Raw genomic sequence first — 19,354 nt, 5'->3', positions numbered from 1 at the left:
GCACTGAGCCTTAAGAGAAGTGTGTGTTAGTCAGCAGTGAACCACAAATGATTGTATGCTAAGGATCATAAGTCTTTCTCAAATTTACATAGAAACTGTTTATTAATGGGGCACTTGGGTGGCTCAGTTGGTTAAGCATCCAACTCTTGATTTCAGCTCAGGTCATGATCTCAGGGTTGTGGGATTGAGCCCCATGTCAGGCTCCTGGCTCAGTGTGGAGTCTGCTTGAGATTCTCTCTCTCCTGCTCCCTCTGCACCCCACCCCCTCATGCTCTCTCTTTTCCTCCCTCTTCCTTTTTTTTTTTTTTTTAAAGATTTTATTTATGTATTTGAGAGAAAGAGAGCACAAGCCAGGGGGGGAGCATCAGGCAGAGGGAGAAGCAGACTCTCCCCGCTGAGCAGGGAGCCCAATTCAGGGCTCAATCCCAAGACCCTGAGACCATGACCTGAGCCAAAGGCAGACACTTAAGCAACTGAGCCACCCAGGCACCCCTTCCTCCCTCTTTCTAAAATAAATAAGTAAATAAAATCTTTTCTTAAAAAGATTTTTTTTAAACTATTAATTCTGTGTTTCTCCCTTCTAATTCCTATTGCTTGCTTCCTTTGTTCACCATCCTGTGTATACTCTTGCTCTCGGCAAAAACCCTTGAACAACACAGGTGTTAGGGGCACCAACCCCTCCCTACCCCATGTGGTCGAAAATGTGCTTATAACTTTTTTTAAAGTATAGTTGATACACAGTGTTACATCAGTTTCAGGTATACAACATAGTGATTTGACAATTCTGTACATTAACCCATGCTCACCACAAGTGTTGTCACCATACAACACTATTGCAATTTTATTGACTGTATTCCCTCTCCTGTCCTTTTCTTCATCTCCATGGCTTATTTATTTTATAACTAGAAGTTTAAACCTTTTCATCCCCCTCACCTATTTCACCTGTCCCCCAATTCACCTCCCTTCTGGCAACCAGCAGTTCTCAATATTTAAAAGTCTGGTTTTATTTGTTTTGTTTTGTTTTTTAGACTATACACGCAAGTGAAATCATATGGTATTTGTCTTTCTCTGTTTGATCTATATCACTTAGCATAATATCCTCTAGGTTCATCCATGCTGTAAGAAATAGCAAGATTTTATTTTTTTATGGCTAATTGTGTGTGTGTGTGAGAAAGAGGGAGAGAGATATGTATCTCACATTTTTAGCCACTCATCTGTCAGTGAACACTTGGGTCGCTTCTGTATGCTGTCTATATATAACAATAGACGTTATTATGTTATATAAGTAATGCTGCAATAAACATAGGGGTGCATTTATCTTTTCAAGTTAGTGTTCTCATTTTCTTTGAGTATATGCCCATAGTGGAATTACTGGATCATTGGTATTTAACTTTTGACTCCCCAAAAACTTAGCAAGTAATAGCCTACTGTTGACTGGAGGCCTTACAGATGACATAAACAGTTGACACACACATTTTGTGTGTTACATGTATTACATACTGTATTTTTACAGTAATACCTTTTTGTTAAATTTTTCGGTATTTCTAGACTACGTGGTTCATCTGTTTTTTTTTAAACTGTCACAATTCTCCCTTCAAAAAATTTCCAATATATATATTTTTAAAAATCTGCTTAAAAGTGGACCTGCACAGTTCAAACCCGTGTTGTTCAAGGGTCAGCTGTTTTTAAATTCTTGCATCTTTCATCTTGCTTCTCTTAAGTCATTCATTCTATCTCTCACTCTCCCCTCCTCAGGATGTCAAACAGCCATCTCATTCCTTCAGAACTTATCAAGCCTGGGGCACCTGGCTGACTCAGCCGGAAAAGCACATGACTCTTAATTTTGGGGTCATGAGTTTGAGCCCTGTGTTGGGTGTAGAGATGACTAAAAAAAAAATAGTATAATAAGCTTTTAAAAACTTTTCTTCAAGCCTGGGGGCACCTGGGTGCCTCAGTCAGTTGAGCATCCAACTCTTCGTTTTGGCTCAGATCGTCATTTCATGCATTGTGGGATCAAGCCCCACGTCGGGCTCCATGATCTCCAGGAAGTCTGCCTAGGGTTCTCTCCCTCTACCCCGCCTCCCATGCACACAGGGGCGCACACACTCGCTTGTGCTCGCTCTCAGATAAATAAATAAATCTTTAAAACAAACAAAAAAACTTCAAGCCTGAATTCCGTGAGGTCTTTAAGAGAACCCCTACCTATGTCTAATAATTCTTGTGGAAGTCCCAGTAATTTCGAATCCTTCATTCTGTTCTTCCTTCTTGGTTAAATATCATTCACATATGTTCTGTACAATACCACTGGGATGTATACTGGTTTTTTATTTTTCAATTATGTGTTTAACTATAGGCCTGTAGCGCTTTGTACACATTGAAAGTCTTGTAAATTTTTGCTAAATTAAATTTTTTGAGTTGCTTTTCTTTCTAAGCGAAAAAATTTTATTAATGAAGTATATTTTGCTTTAAGCATCCCAGTGGGAGAGACCGGAAGGATTTCAAGGAAACTTAAAAAAGGTAACTGGAGCACAATGATGGTGTCTTTGCTTTAAACTGATTGGTTTCTGGGGTTTTTATAAAACAGTTCTATTAAGCAAACTTACTTCCAAATAAGCCGCCCTACACACACTTTGTTCCTTTCTTCCTATAATGCTTTTGTGAGGAGGTTGGGTGGAGGTGGAAAAGTGATACCTACCTAAAAACTCCATGCAGGGCAAATATTATCAGTTGATTTATAGTTGGTTGCCATTCAGATGTCCCTGTTCATTGGCAGAGAATTGTTCCTATCTTTCAGAGGTGTGACATTCTCTCTCTGAAAGTTAGTTCATGATTAACACAAACCAAGCTTCCATAATCAGTACTGCCCCTCTCACTCCCAGGTGTTAAGAGGAAAGGCAAGGTAGCTGATTCTGCCTTAGTTATTTTAATAGAGTGTAACTACTTCATTATCTTCAGTTTACGCTGTTTTTTCCTCCCATTAGACAGCAGGGAAGACTGTTTGGGTAGAAGGAGTAAGTGAAGATGGTTATACCTACTATTATAGTACAGAAACAGGAGGTAAGTACTACCTTTGATTATCCTAACTGTATAAAATTGTACCTCGAACTGCTTACTAGCCTGCTAATGAAGGGAACTTGGGAATTTTAGTATAGTGATCAGCATATATCCACAGCTTGTGGGTATTTTGTAATTTAAAAACAATACAATGGAAAAGCAGGAAGATTTTCGTATGTAATATACTGTGCTGCTCATTCTCAATTGATACTCCATTCACAAATTTTAAAAATCATTTTTACTTTATCATTATTGGCTTTTATTATGATTATTGTAGAAATATAATCATTACCTTGAAATGTACCTTAGAAATCACCTAATTCAACTTGCCTTTTCCTTTTCTAAAAAGCAAAACTGAAGTTATTTTAGCAGTGGCTGAGATTGTCAAATTTTTACTTTTACTAATTGAATAATGTTTCAGTTATGTGTAAATATTTATAAAACATGCATAACTATTCTTACCTAATTATTATCTAAGTTTTTCAAGTTGACATTTTTTCTAATTTAATTTTATAGAATGGGTCAACAAGTAATTGTAGTTTCTCCTACAGTTAAATTTATCGAAGTATGTATGGTGTCAATATAACTTTGAGAGGCTTTATTTAATTATTTATTAAATTTCTACTATCCGAACACATAGCATTAAATCTTTTAGGAGGAAAAAGCCCTTTTAGGCTCTAAGTAGATACCTAGTCTGCCCAACGATAGTAATGGTTCTAGCTCAGAAAAATTGAGGTACTGAAAGTTTCTAAAGATAAAATAATATAGTAATATAATATAGGTGGAAAGTTGGATCTGAGCTTAATGCATAGCTTCTTCCCTTACCAGCTATATAAAAGCCACTACACCTGTAGCTGCTCTTATGTAAAATTGGGGTGATCATGTATACTCTCGGGTCATGAAGGTCAGGTATCTATAAAGTTCCCAGAACAATACCTGATACATAGTAGGTGCTTAAATTATTTCCTGAAAGTTTTTTTGTTATTCACATGAAATATACATAAGGAAATAATGTATGTTTTTTTATTGTTGGAAAGCACCTTTTTTTTTAAGATATTATTTTTGGGGTGCCTGGGTGGCTCAGTTGTTAAGCATCTGCCTTCAGCTCAGGTCATGATCGCAGGGTCCTGGGATCAAGCCCCACATCAGGCTCCCTGCTCAGTGGGCGGCCTGCTTCTCCCTCTCTTACTCCCCCTGCTTGTGTTCCCTATCTGTCAAATAAATAAATAAAATCTTAAAAAAAAGATTTTATTTTTAAGTAATCACTACACCCAGTGTGGGGCTCAAACTTACAACCCTGAGATCAAGAGTCGCATGCTCCATTGACTGAGCCAGCCAGGCGCCCTGGAAAGCGCACCCTCTTTTAATAAGGGGCTGTACAAATTGATTTGCCCTCAAACAGTTTCAGCTTATGTGTAGACAAGTGTAATTATTGATACGGCTCCTTTCACTCTTAAAACTGTCTCAGTTGGACAGTAAATCTTAGCATCCCCTTCCCTTTTATTACACTAAAAATAGAGACTAATTGCAAGATAATTAGAAATGCTATCATGGGGCGCCTGGGTGGCTCAGTCGTTAAGCGTCTGCCTTCGCCTCTGGTCATGATCCCAGGGTGCTGGGATCGATCCCCGCATAGGATTCGCTGCTCAGCGGGAAGCCTGCTTCTCCCTCTTCTCCCCCTGCTTGTTTTCCCTCTCTTGCTGTGTCTCTGTCAAATAAATAAAAATCTTTAAAAAAAAAAAACGAAAGAAAGAAATGCTATCATTTTACTAAAAGCCCAGTAAACCACTGGATGGCAGTAGAGTTCAATAGAGATTATTTTTTTCCTAGTATAAAAATGACAAATTATATTCATTCAGGTCTTCACAGTATGGTGTCACTCTGTGAGGATCCCAGGAAATCTTTGTGATAAATAAATTCCAGGAAATCTTATGTGTGCTCATTAGCACATGTTTCCTGATACTGGTGTCAGATAAAGTGTGACAGTCCTTAGAAGGCATTGCCCAATTCTTAGGTTTCTTTCCACTGGGGCTGTAGTTTATACATCTGGAATCCAGATTGAAACCAACTCTCAAAAGATAAAAGAGGAAGAGCTTTGGGAACTCTTACTTATTATCTTCTTGATCAAATGGTAGTGTAAAAGAGATCCAGTGCTGTTAATATATTATGAAAAGGTTAAAAAAATAATACGTTTGTAAGTGACAGGGAGTGTTATATTGGGAATTACTTCTGAATAGAGTTGGTAACTAAATAACATGACTATTAAAATGTGTTGAATAGAATCCAGATGGGAAAAACCTGATGATTTCATTCCACACTCTGGCGATCTGCTTTCTAGTAAGGTCAATGAAAAGCCACTTGGTACCCTAGAAGAGTCTAAATCATCAGATTCTCATAGTGATTCTGATGGGGAAGAGGAAGCAGAAAAAGGAAAGGCCTCTACAGAAACACAAAAGCCAAAAATAAAGTTTAAGGTAGGTTCTTGATTTATTCTTTACAGAACTTTACCAGTTTATAGAAAGCTCAACAGACTTACTCAGTTTTCTGGTAGAAGATAGAAATAAAGCCAAGACGTACATTTTTAGCAAATGATAAATGATTCTACCACTGATTAGTATCTACCTGGTGGCAAGACAGTGAGTTCATTTTTAGACCTCTTAAGTTTGAGATCCCTCCGTAATATCTAGAGAGTTGTCTGAGTATCTAGGTCTAGGCTAGAGATTCTATTTTTGAGTATCATCAGCGTACTGGTAGTAATTCAAATCTCAGAATAGGTGAGATAACCCAGGAAAATGACTGGGCAACATTAAACATTGAAGTCACAGACAGGGAAAGAGGAGCCTGTAATGAAAAGAGTGACTAGAAAGGTATGCAGAGAAGCAGAAGAATTTAAGATCCAAGAAGCAAAAGGAATAGAGAGCGTCAAGGATTAATTATCGATCTAGAACAAAAAAAAGTCCATTGAATTTTACAGTAAAGAAGTCCTTGAAAACCCTTCTAGTAGTTTCACCAGGGTTTGGGGTGGCAGAACTCAGATTATATTGTACATCTGAAACTAATATTAGACTGTATGTTAACTAACTGGAATACGAATAAAAACTTTAAAAAATGAATAAGTAAGGGGGCACTTGGGTGGCTCAGTCAGTTAAGCATCTGCCTTTGGCTCAGGTCATGATCCAGGGGTCCTGGGATCAAGCCCCGTGTCGGGCTCCCTGCTCAGTGGGAAGCCTGTTTCTCCCTCTTCCACTCCCCCTGCTTGTGTTCCCTCTCTTGCTGTCTCTCTCTGTCAAATAAATAAAAATTTTAAAAGCATCTTAAGAAAGAAAGAACCCCAATTATAGAGGAATGAAAAGTGGTTCATGGTGTATATGTGGTTTGGATATGAAATGAAAACTAGAAATTGGTTGTCAGGATGATGGCTGCACATTGACTCTTAATCATGAGAGATTTGTGGTAGTGATGTTTTCATTAAGAGAGATTCCAAAGGAGGCAGAAAGGGAATACCAACAAGGGTAGGTGGATAGGTTGGTCTTCAACAAGGAATAAAATCATTTTTTGGTAAGAAGGTAAGGTTTTCCTTTTCTATAAGAAGGTAGGATTATGGATAAGTAGGTATCAGGGAGGAAATTGAAACAGTCATGCCCTTTTAGGCTCAGTTTACTCATTTTTAAAGAAATCAAGATTGCTTGCTGAGAGTGAGAAGCTTTGAGTAGCTTGACAACATTAATGAATTGAAACAGTCACTGAGCTAGGGTGGGAGAGGAAATGAACCAAGTAAAAGGATTGACAGGTACTGCTGAATCCCCAGCCATGGCAGAATAGTAAAATTAGATATTTCTATAGTATTGTTAGTCCTGCTTTGTGATTGTTCCAGGAACACTCAGGAGCCCAGGTGGCAAAGCAAAAAAGACACATAGCATTGATCCATGGATGACATTACTGGCCTGACTAGTGAAGGAAATTCAAGGATGCTGGAGAGAGGGTACTTCCAGGCCACATCTAGGATCTTGTCGTTGCCTGGACTTTTTCTACTACCCTGTAATTCTTGGTGGAATGCATGCCAGGGGATGTGTCCAGTTCGCAGAGGCGCTGCAGCAGAGCCCTTATCATAGCCATCTCACAGTGTTTATATTTCTGTGTTGTTGTTCTTTTATTTTCTTTTTTGAGATTTTATTTTTAAGTAATATCTTTTTTTTTTAAGTAAACCCAACATGGGGGCTCAGACTCAAAACCCTGAGATCAAGAGTCACATGCTCCACAGACTGAGCCAGCCAGGCACCCCCATCTCACAGTGTTTATATCCAGCATCCAAGCTGGACAGCTAAATTTCAAGCAAATAAAATATTACAAAATACAGATAAAGACAGACTACCTATAACCCTGCTACTTCCCAGGGAAATCACTATAGCACCTTGGTGTTTTCTTGGTCTTTAACTTTTTTTTTTATTCCAACTCGCATACATTATTTTAAAATATGGAGTCATACTGGGGGCATCTGGGTGGCTCAGTCAGTTGGGCGTCTGCCTTCAACTCAGGTCATGATCCCAGGGTCTTGGAATTGAGCCCTGCATCAGGCTCCCTGCTCAGTGGGGAGAGCCTGCTCCTCCCTCTCCCTCTGCTCTAATCCGCCACTTGTGTGCATGCTCTCTCTCTCTCCTTCGAATAAATAAGTAAAATCTTTAAAACGTGCAGTCATACTATAATAAGGTCTTAATTGCTTTATAATTTAATCTGTCACAAAGGCATCAATAAGTCTTCATCCACCAAAATAATGGATGGATAGTTTTATGTGGTATGAATACACCATTATTTACTCAGCTGTTTGTAGCTGAGTATTTCTTTTTAATAACTACTGAGGACTAAGGGAAGAAATACCTGGAGACATTTCTAAGCAGTGTTAAAAGTCTCTGCTGACACTGGATATCATAAACCTTGAAGTCTTACCAATTTGTATAGTTGTGTGATTTCTTTTTTTAATTCTAGTATTTAACATACAGTGTAATATTAGTTTCAGGTGTATAATGTAGTGACTCAACAATTCCGTACATCACCCAGTGCTTATCGCAACAAGTGCACTCCTTAATCCCCATCACCTATTTGACCCATTCCCCTACCCACTGCCCCTCTGGTAACTATCAGTTTGTTCTCTATAGTAAAGAGTCTGTTTCTTGGTTATCTCTCCCTCTCTTTTTTTTTTTTCCCTTTGCTTGTTTGTTTTGTTTCTTAAATTCCACACAAGTGAAATCATATGGTATTTATCTTTCTCTCACTTATTTCACATAACATTATACTCTAGTTTCATCCATGTCATTGCACATGGCAAGCTTTCATTCCTTTTTTTACGGCCGAATAATCTGTTGTATATACATATACCACATATTTATTCATCTATCTCGATGAGCACTTGGGCTGCTTCCATAGGTTGGCTATTGTAAATAATGCTGCAATAAACATAGAGGTTTGGCTTCCATAGTCTGCTTAGGGGTTTGACTTCCATAGTTAGGCTATTGTAAACAATGCTGCAAAAAACATAGAGGTTTGGCTTCCATAGTCTGCTTAGGGGTTTGACTTCCATAGTTTGGCTATTGTAAATAATGTTGCAATAAACATTATTTCCTGTAGTTTTTGATTTGCATTGCCCTGATGATCAGTGAAACTGAGTATCTTTTCATGTGTTGGTCATCTGTATGTCTTTGCAGAAATGTCTGTTCATGTCTTCTGCCCATTTAATTGGATTCTTTGTTGTTTGGGTGTTGGTTTGTGTAAGTTTTTTGTATATTTTAGATACTAACCCTTTATTGGCTATGTCATTTGCAAAATCTCTTCTCCCATTCAATAGGTGTCCTTTTAGTTTTGTTGATTGTTTCCTTTGCTGTGCAGAAGCTTTTTATTTTGATGTAGTCCCAATAGTTTATTTTTGCTTTTATTTCCCTTCCCTCAGGAGACATATCTAGAAAAATGTTGCTACAGCCAATGTTAGAGATCTTATTACCTGTGCTTTCTTCTAGGATTTATGGTTTCAGATGTCACATTTAGGTCTTTAATCCATTTTGAATTTATTTGTGTGTATGGTATAAGAAAGTGGTCCAGTTTCATTCTTTTGCATATAGCTGTCCAGTTTTCCCAATACCATTGGTTGAGGATGGTCTTTTTCCTGTTGTGTATTCTTTCCTGTTTTGTCAAAGATTAATTGACCATAAAATTGTGGGTTCATTTCTGGGTTTCTGTTCTGTTCCATGGATCTATATGCCTATTTCAGTGAGCATTTGCAGCCCAAATGCTCACTGATAGATGAATAGATAAAGATGTGGTGTATGTATATACAGTGGAATATTACTCAGCCATAAAAAAGTACCATACTGTTTTTGGTTTTGTTTTTTGTTTTAAAGATTTATTTATTTGACAGAGGGAACACAAGCAGGGCGAGTGGTAGAAGAGAAGCAGGCTTCCTGTGGAGCAGGGAGCCTGATGCAGGGCTCGATCCCAGGACCCTGGGATCATGACCTGAGCCGAAGGCAGACGCTTAACGACTGAGCCACCCAGGCACCCCCCCCATACTGTTTTGATTACTTCAGCTTTGTAATATATTGAAGTCTGGTTGTGTGATTTTTTTTTTTCCCCGTGTAACATTTGACAGAGCAATGATTGGATAGGTCTGTGTTGGAGGTTTTTAGGCCCCACACAAGAGACAAACAGGGACAAAGATATTTAAGGGTGCTAGCAAAAAAAAAAGGTTATAAAGTAATTCCGTGTGGACGTGGAGCTCTTTAATGAAGGATGTAAAATCTGTGCTCAGCATCACTGATCAACAGGAAAATGCAAATCAAAACTACAAGGAAATAATCACCTCATACCTGTCAGAATGGCTAAAATCTAAAACAAGAAACAACAGGTGTTGGCAAGGAAATGGAGAAAAAGGAACCCTCTCACACACTGTTGGTGGGAATACAAACTGGTGTAGACACTGTGGAAAACAGTATGGAGGTTCCTCACACAGTTAAAAATAGAACTGCCCTAGGATCCAGCACTACTGGGTATTTACCCCAAAAATACAAAAACACTAGGAGGGATATATGCACCCCTGTGTTTACTGCATTATTTACAATAGCCAAACTATGGAAGCAGCCCAAATGCTCACTGATAGATGAATAAAGATGTGGTGTATGTATATACAGCGGGATATTATTCAGCCATAAAAAAGGAACGAAATCTTGCCCTTTGCAATGACATGAATAGAGCTCAGAGTATAATGCTAAGTGAAATAAGTCAGAGAATGATAAATACCATATGATCTCACTTGTGCGGAATTTGAGAAACTAAACAAACGACCAAAGGGGGAAAAAAGAGGGAGAAATAAACCAAGAAACAGACCTTTACTATTTAAACTAAGAAACAGACCTTTAACTGTAGAGAACAAACTGATGGTTACCAGAGGGAAGGTGGATGGGGGATGCGTGAAATAGGTGATGGGGATTAAAGAGTACAGTTATCATGTTGATAAAATAAGATAAAAAGTAAAATGGTTCCCTGTGGATGTAAAGCTCTGTAATGATGTAAAATCTAGATGAGGTCAACAAACTCCGAGCACAAGGAGAAGTTAAGGCATTAGAGATGGTAACAAGGTTGGACAGGAGGTAATATTAGACGTAAGGAAGCCAGAAAGCCAGAAGAAAAACTTACTATAGTTAAAGGTGGGGTGCTTTTGGAGTTTTAAAATTTACTGTTAGGGCATTTTTGAGTCATGACATAGTTCAAATTAAAAAGTACATTGATGTAAGGATTTAATATTTGAATACTACTATGTGCTACATATGAGGAAAAATATATAACATTAAGTGGCTGAAATATAGTTGAAGGCCAAAGTCCTTGATTGTGAAGCTCACAGAACAGGCTAGGGAATTTTTAAGGTCCAGGATGATGAGTTTGAATAGAAAGAACATGGTTAAAGTCATCAGTGAATATGGAGTTGTGGCCAAAAGTCACTATCGTGTAAGGAAGCATGGGAGAGAACTGTATAGAGGTGGTATGAACCTCAGAGGAGGAGGCATTTATTACATTACATTAGAATCAAAACATACATTACAATCAATAAAAATCTTTTATTTAAAAAAAAAATCACAGCCTGGAAATAGTCAAGAATGCTAAGAGAAAGTGAATACTGCTTCCTAGTTTTATGATGGAACAGTATGAGGCAATGAGTTAATATCCATTCAAAGAATTACAGAACAGTATCCTAGGACTGCCACCCACGGTTGTGCATTTTGCAGATAGACTGAAATCTAGTGTATGGTTCATTTGCTTAACTGGATCATAGAGCTTTGTTTTCCCAGATGAAGGGGTGCCATAAAAACTCTAGCCCTAGCCAAGGGCCTCCATGGGACCTGCTCTACATCAAGGGTGTGTCTTTTTCTCATTTCACATAGTTACCAGTTATATATTCCATTGAGGCTTCAGCAGTCACCTCAATGTGAAGAAAGAGTTCAGTTAAGACTGATAGATTGAGGGAGTTCTTTAAATAGATAGTGTATTAGGGTCTAATGACATGGCATTAAATTCAGAAAAGGCACACTATAAGGGGAGATCACTATTGGATATATAAGTAAGGAGAGAAGGCAGAAAAGAGAAGAGAGGATAAAAAAGGCCAGTGTATGTCTTTAATTGTAGAACATTGGGGTGCCTGGGTGACTCAGTCGGTTAAGCATCTGCCTTTGGCTCAGGTCATGATCCCAGGGTCCTAGGATCAAGCCCCACATCAGGCTCCCTGCTCAGCAGGAAGCCTGCTTCTTCCTCTCCCTCTGCCTGCTGCTCCCTCTGCTTGTGCTGTCTCTGTGTCAAATAAATAATTTTTTTAAAAATTGTAGAATATTAATAGAATCATATTAGATTATTTTAAAAACCAGCCTTGGCCCATGGTATCTTAACATTTGACATAATCAAAAACCTAATCAAGCATTAAAATTCTCTTATGTATATTTTTTGTGTTATGTGCAATTAAAAATGTTGAGTTAATGTATTATTATTTATAAATCAATAAGATTATGTTAAATTGTGTCCCTGTAGTTTTGCTTGAAGTATGTTATTTCTTGACTTTGACATTTCAGGAAAAAAATAAAAATAGTGATAAAGGAATTGAACCAGAAACACAGAAAGAAAAAAATATCCAAGAGCAAAATTCATCAGGTCCAAATGAAGAAAAATCCAAAGCTCATAAAAAGTCAAACCCATATGGGGAATGGCAAGAAATTAAACAGCAAGTTGAGTCTCAGTAAGTACCTGAAATTTAATCCCACTGTTACTACAAATTGTATTTTCTGTCCCAGTACTTCCATATATTACAGTAACTAATTGCAAGGATAAGGTGCTCATTAAAGGTGTGGCTCATTTCTTTTATTCCTAGGGTATTTTTAAGTATTTGAAACTGTAAACTAGTGGTTATTTTAAAAAGTAAGTTAATGAGGGTTTTTTTTTTGGTAGGAGAGATGCTATTTATTTATTTAAATTCCAGTATAGTTAACATACATTGTTATATTTGTTTCAGGTGTATGATAAAGTAATTCAGCAATTCTGTACATTACTTAGTGCAACCAACGTCTAATGCTCTAATGCTCTTTTTAATTCTTACCCAAATACAACATTTCTTTTGACCACACATTCACACACTAACTCACACCATGTACACATGGGCATTCTCACACTCACCATCATTATTCTGTTGGACAGACAAGTATCTGCATATTCAATAAAGGCTTCATAGGATATGTCTAAAGACAAGAAAAAAAGCTTTTATTTTGTTACTGTCTTAAAAGTGGTTTATGACACTTCACCGAAGTTTTAAAGCCAGTATTCAAGGGTGTCTGGTTAGGTGTCTGCCTTCAGCTCAGGTCATGATCCCAGAGTCCTGGGATCAAGCCCCATCTGTGCGTCGGGCTCCCTGCTTAGCAGGGAGTCTGCTTCTCATCTCCCTCCGCCCCTCCTCCCGCTCCTGCCATCTCTTTCTCTCTCATAAATAAATAGAATGTTTAAAAAAATAAAATAAAGCCAGTATTGAAGAAACAGAACAGTTTTATCAATTAAACAAGATCATGATAGGGATGTTACCTGATTTAAATTATTAACTTATATGTTTAAATTAGTTACTGTCTTGGGAGCATTTACACAATAAAAGGAAGAAGTCACTCCCAGCTCCACAAATTAGTGTTTCTTAAATGTTTAAATAAATCTTCAGGTGGAAAAAAAAAGTACATGAATTAGCAGTTTTTCTCCAAAAACATTAATGCTTTGAATTGGTAATGTAAGATGACTACTCTGTGGATACTTTTATAGTGAAATTATTTATTATTAAAACTGTACTTTTCAAGATCATATTTTTTCATAAGATAGAATAATGCAGGTTTTGGCCAGCTTTATACTGACAGTCCCCAACTTGTAATGGTTTGACTTGGGATTTTTTTATTTTAAGATGGTGCAAAAGCAATATGCATTCAGTAGAAAACTGTACTTCAAATTTTGAGTTTTTATCTTTTTCACCCTGCCTAGCATACACTGCTGTACAATTCTCTCTCATACACTCCCAGGCAGCCGTGTGACCATGTGAGTAAACAGCTAGTACACTTCAAACCATTCTGTTTGTCACTGTAGATATAGTAGTCAATAAATTACATGAGATATTCAATATTTTGTATAAAATAGGCTTTGTGTTAGATGATTTTGCCCAGCTTGGCCTAATATACGTGTTCTCAGCTTATTTAAGGTAGGCTAGGCTAAGCTATGATGTTAAGTAGGTTAGATGTACTAAATGCATTTTCAACTTACGATATTTTCAATTTACAGTGGGTTTATTGGAACATAACCCCATCATAAGTGAGGGAAGATCTATATGCTGTTCTAATAAGAATTAATTCTCCAGGGATAACATACCATAGTATAGATTAAAACTGCTGTCAAAATGTTACCATTATTATAATAGGTTAGGTTGTATTTGTTACTTAATGTAATATTAGAAAAAATGCATTTTAATGCAGCATACTGCCAGGCACCATGATAAGCCATGCTGACTATGTGTACTGAAATTGCAGAAATAATAGGCTGCATTACTTCAGCCCCTAAGTGATTTTTTAAGTGACTTACAGTGGGAAGATGGCCTTACTATACCAACATCTCCTATACTTAAAGCTAAGATTTCTTAAAATTCAGGTATTTTGTTTCCCATGTGATAAATACACCGTAAAACCATTCTTGTTAAATTTTAACCGAGTCAGCCAGTTTTACATGTGATGGATTATGTCTGACTTCCTAAGTAGATAAAACCTAATTTTTAAGAGGATCCCGCCTAAAAGTAACCAATATATTTTTATTATAAAAAATTTTTGGAATTGAAGAAAAGCATAAGAATAACTCGGTTACTAAGAGATAGTAACATTTTTAATAAATAATAATAAAAAAATAGTAACTTTTTTTTTTTTAAAGATTTTATTTATTTGACAGAGAGAGATACAGCAAGAGAGGGAACACCAGCAGAGGGAGTGGGAGAGGGAGAAGCAGGCTTCCCGCTGAGCAGGGAGCCCGATGTGGGGCTCCATCCCAGAACCTGGATCATGACCTGAGCCGAAGGCAGGTGCTTAACACCTAAACCACCCAGGTGCCCCCAAAATAGTAACATTTTTAAGTATTTTCCCTAGTTTTTATCTTTTTCCCTATTTAGCATTATATATTTTTTAATTTAATTTATTATGTTACGTTAGTCACCATACAGTACATCATTAGTTTTTGATGTAGTGTTCCGTGATTCATTGTTTGCATGTAACACCCAGTGCTCCATGCAGTACGTGCCCTCCTTAATACCCATCACCAGGCTAACCCATCCACCGTCACCCCTCCCCTCTAAAACCCTCAGTGTTTCTCAGAGTCCATAGTCTCTCATGGTTCGTCTCCCCCTCCGATTCCCCCCCTTCATTTTTCCCTTCCTTCTCCTAATGTCCTCCATACTATTCCTTATGTTCCACAAATAAGTGAGACCCTATGATAATTGTCTTTCTCTGCTTGACTTAATTCACTTAGCATAATTCCCTCCAGTCCCATCCATGTTAATATAAAAGTTGGGTATTCATCCTTTCTGATGGAGTGATATTCCATTGTATATATGGACCACATCTTCTTTATCCATTCATCCGTTGAAGGGCATCTCGGCTCTTTCCACAGTTTGGCTCTTGCGGACATTGCTGCTATGAACACTGGGGTGCATGTGACCCTTCTTTTCACTACATCTGTGTCTTTGGGGTAAATACCCAGTAGTGCAATTGCTGGGTCATAGGATAGCTCTATTTTTAATTTTTTTAGGAACCTCCACACTGTTTTCCAAAGTTGCTGTCCCAACTTGCATTCCCACCAACAGTGTAAGTGGGTTTCCATTTCTCCACAACCTCTTCAACATTTGTTGTTTCTTGTCTTGTCAGTTTTTGCCATTCTAACTGGTGTAAGGTGGTATCTCAGTGTGGTTTTGATTTGAATTTCCCTGATGGCTGATGATGATGAACATTTTTTCATGTGTCTGTTAGCCATTTGTATGTCGTCTTTGGAGAAGGGTCTGTTTATGTCTTCTGCCCATTTTTTGACTTGATTATTTGTTTTTTGGGTGTTGAGTTTGAGAACTTTATAGATCTTGGATATCAGCCCTTTGTCTATAGTGTCATTTGCAGATACCTTCTCCCATTCTGTGGGTTGCCTCTTTGTTTTGTTGACTGTTTCCTTTGCTGTGCAGAAGCTTTTTATCTTGATGAAGTCCCAAAAGTTCATTTTTGCTTTTGTTTCCCTTGCCTTTGGAGATGTATCTTGAAAGAAGTTGCTGTGGCCGATGTCGAAGAGGTTACTGCCTATGTTCTTAGGATTTTGATGGATTCCTGTCTCACATTGAGATCTTTCATCCATTTTGAGTTGATCTTTGTTTACAGTGTTTGAGAATGGTCGAGTTTCATTCTTCTGTATATAGCTGCCCAGTTTTCCCAGAGACTGTCTTTTTTCCATTGCATATTTTTTCCTGCTTTGTCGAAGATTATTTGACCATAGAGTTGAGGGTCCATATCTGGGCTCTCTATTCTGTTCCATTGGTCTATATGTCTGTTTTTGTGTCAGTACCACGCTGTCTTGGTGATCATGGCGTTGCAATATAGCTTGAAATCAGGCGACATGTTGCCCCAGCTTTGTTTTTCTTTTTCAACATTTCCTTGACAGTTTGGGGTTTTCTGATTCCATACAAATTTTAGGATTGTTTGTTCCAGCACTTTGGAAAAATGTCATTGGAATTTTGATCAGGATGGCATTGAAAGTATAGATTGCTCTGGGCAGCATAGACATTTTAACAATGTTTATTCTTCCCGTCCATGAGCATGGAATGTTTTTCCATCTCTTTGTGTCTCCTTCAATTTCTTTCATGAGTGTTCTGTAGTTCCTAGAATGTAGATCCTTTACCTCTTTGGTTAGGTTTATTCCGAGGTACCTTACGAGTTTTGGTGCTATTGTAAATGGAATCAGTTCTCTAATTTCTCTTTCTACAATTGCATTGTTAGTGTATAAGAAAGCAACTGATTTCTTATTCAATGATTTCTGTGCATTGATTTTTGTATCCTGCCACGTTACTGAATTGCTGTATGAGTTCTAGTAATTTGGGGGTGGAGTCTTTCGGATTTTCCACAAAAAGTATCATCTGTGAAGAGAGAGTTTGACTTCTTCTTTGCCAATTTGAATACATTTATTTCTTTTTGTTGTCTGATTGCTGTTGCTAGGACTTCTAGTACTATGTTGAACAATAGTGGCAAGTGTGGGCATCCTTGTCATGTTCCTGATCTTAAGGGAAAGGCTCTCAGCTTTCCCCATTGAGGATGATATTCACTGTGGGTTTTTCATAGATGGATTTTATGAAATTGAGGCATGTTCCCTCTATCTCTATACTCTGAAGAGTTTTAATCAAGAAAGGATGCTGTATTTTGTCATGCTTTTTGTGCATTAATTGAGAGGACCATATGGTTCTTCTCCCTCCTCTTATTAATGTGTTCTATTACATTGATTAATTTGCATATGTTGAACCACCCTTGCATCCTGGGGAGAAATCCCACTTGGTCGTGGTGGATGATCCTTTTAATGTATTGTTGGGTCCTATTAGCTAGGATTTTGTTGAGAATTTTGGAATCCATATTCATCAGGGATATCGGTCTGAAATTCTCCTTTTTGATGGGGTCTTTGCCTGGTTTGGGGATTAAGGTAATGCTGGCCTCATAGAATGAGTCTGGAAGCTTTCCTTCTGCTTCTGTTTTTTGAAACAGTTTCAGGAGAATAGGTATTATTTTTTCTTTGAATGTTCAGTAGAATTCCCCAGGGAATCCATCAGGCCCTGGAGTCTTGTTTTTTGGGAGGTTTTTGATCACTGCTTCAATCTCGTTCCTGGTTACTGGCCTATTCAGGTTGTCAGTTTCTTACTGTTTCAGTCTTGGTAGTTTATAGGTTTCCAGGAAGGCATCCATTTCTTCCAGGTTGCTTAATTTATTGGCATATAGTTGTTGATAATAATTTCTAGTAATTATTTCTATTTCCTTGGTGTTAGTCGTGATCTCTCCCCTTTCTTTCATAATTTTATTAATTTGGGTCCTTTCTCTTTTGTTTGGTTAAGTCTGGCCGGTGGTTTATCGGTCTTATTAATTCCTTCAAAGAACCAGCTTTTAGTTTCGTTGATCTGATCTACTGTGTTTCTGGTTTCTGATTCATTGATCTCTGCTCTAATCTTAATTATTTTTCTTCTCATGCGTGGCTTAGGCATCGTTTGTTGGTTTTTCTCCAGTTCTTTAAGGTGTAAAGTTGGTTGGTGAATTCGGGATTTTTCTGTTTTTTTGAGTGAGGCTTGGATGGCTACGTATTTCCCCCTTAGGACCGCCTTTGCAGTATCCCATAGATTTTGGACCAATGTGTTTTTGTTCCTGTTGGTTTCCATGAATTGTTTAAGTTCTGCTTTGATTTCCTGGTTGACCCAAACATTCTTTTTTTTTTTTTTTAAGATTTTATTTATTTATTCGACAGAGAGAGAGACAGCGAGAGAGGGAACACAAGCAGGGGGAGTGGGAGAGGGAGAAGCAGGCTTCCCGTGGAGCGGGGAGCCCGATGCAGGGCTCGATCCCAGGACCCTGGGATCATGACCTGAGCCAAAGGCAGCCGATTAATGACTGAGCCACCCAGGCGCCCCAACCCAAACATTCTTGAGCAGAGTGGTCTTTAGCTTCCAAGTGTTTGAATTTCTTTCAAATTTTTCTCTGTGATTGAGTTCCAGTTTTAAAGCATTACGGTCTGAGAATATGCAGGGAATAATCTCAGTCTTTTGGTATCAGTTGTGACCCAATATGTGTTCTATTCTGGAGAAAGTTCCATGTGCGCTCAAGAAGAATGAGTATTCTGTTGTTTCAGGGTGGAATGTTTTGTATATATCTATGAGGTCCATTTGGTCCAGCGTGTTATTCAAAGCTCTTGTTTCTTTGTTGATTTTCTGCTTGGATTATCTGTCTGGTGCTGAGAGTGGAGTATTGAGGTCTCCTACAATTAATGTATTATTATCAATATGCCTGTTTTCGTTAACAGTTGGCTTATGTATTTGGCTGCTCCCATGTTGGGGACGTAGGTATTTACATTTGTTAGATCTTCTTGTTGTATAGACCCTTTAAGAATGATCTAGTGTCCTGTGTCTCTAACTACAGTCTTTAGCTTAAAATCTAATTTGTCTGATTTAAGAATTGCTACCCCAGCTTTCTTTTGAGGTCCGTTGGCACGGAAGATGGATCTCCATCCCTTCACTTTCAGTCTGGATGTATCTTTAGGTTCAAAATGAGTCTCTTATAGGCAGCATATGGATAGGTCCTGTCTTTTTATCCAGTCTGCAACCCTGTGCCATTTTACAAGGGCATTTAGGCTGTTCATGTTTAGAGTGATTTTTGAAAGATATGTATTGTCATCATGTTGCCTGTGAAGTCCTTGTTTCTATAGATTGTCTCTCTAAATTTCTATTCTATATCACTCTTGGGGTCTTTTTTCCTTTAATAGAAACCCCCTTAATATTTCTTGCAGGGCTGGCTTAGTGGTCACATATTCTTTCAGTTTCTGCCGGTCTTGGAAGCTCTGCATCTCTCCATCGATTCTGAATGACAGCTTTGCCGGATAAAGTATTCTTGTCTGCATGTTCTTCTCAGTTAGTACCCTGGATATGTCTTGCCAGCCCTTTCTGGCTTACCAGGTCTCTGTGGATAGGTCTGATGTTATTCTGATGTTC

The 19,354-nt window shown here is 37.9% G+C and overlaps 1 protein-coding gene across 1 annotated transcript in view; it reads left to right on the top strand.

Annotated features, from left to right (window-relative positions):
* Positions 1-19,354, top strand: part of WBP4 (WW domain binding protein 4) — a 61,514-nt gene that overhangs the window by 8,722 nt on the left and 33,438 nt on the right. The window contains exons 6-9 of the mRNA XM_028107342.2: positions 2,471-2,517; positions 2,982-3,057; positions 5,335-5,528; positions 12,156-12,319. Of these exons, the coding sequence (XP_027963143.1) occupies positions 2,471-2,517; positions 2,982-3,057; positions 5,335-5,528; positions 12,156-12,319 (481 nt within the window). The remainder of the gene's footprint in view (positions 1-2,470; positions 2,518-2,981; positions 3,058-5,334; positions 5,529-12,155; positions 12,320-19,354) is intronic.

The sequence above is a fragment of the Eumetopias jubatus genome, unplaced genomic scaffold (genome assembly GCF_037043125.1).
Source record: "Eumetopias jubatus isolate StellerSeaLion01/CBP00866 unplaced genomic scaffold, mEumJub1_p1.0 scaffold_3, whole genome shotgun sequence".
NCBI lineage: Eukaryota > Metazoa > Chordata > Mammalia > Carnivora > Otariidae > Eumetopias > Eumetopias jubatus.
The sequence above is the reverse complement of the archived record's forward strand: the minus strand, read 5'-3'. Positions and strand labels throughout refer to the sequence as shown.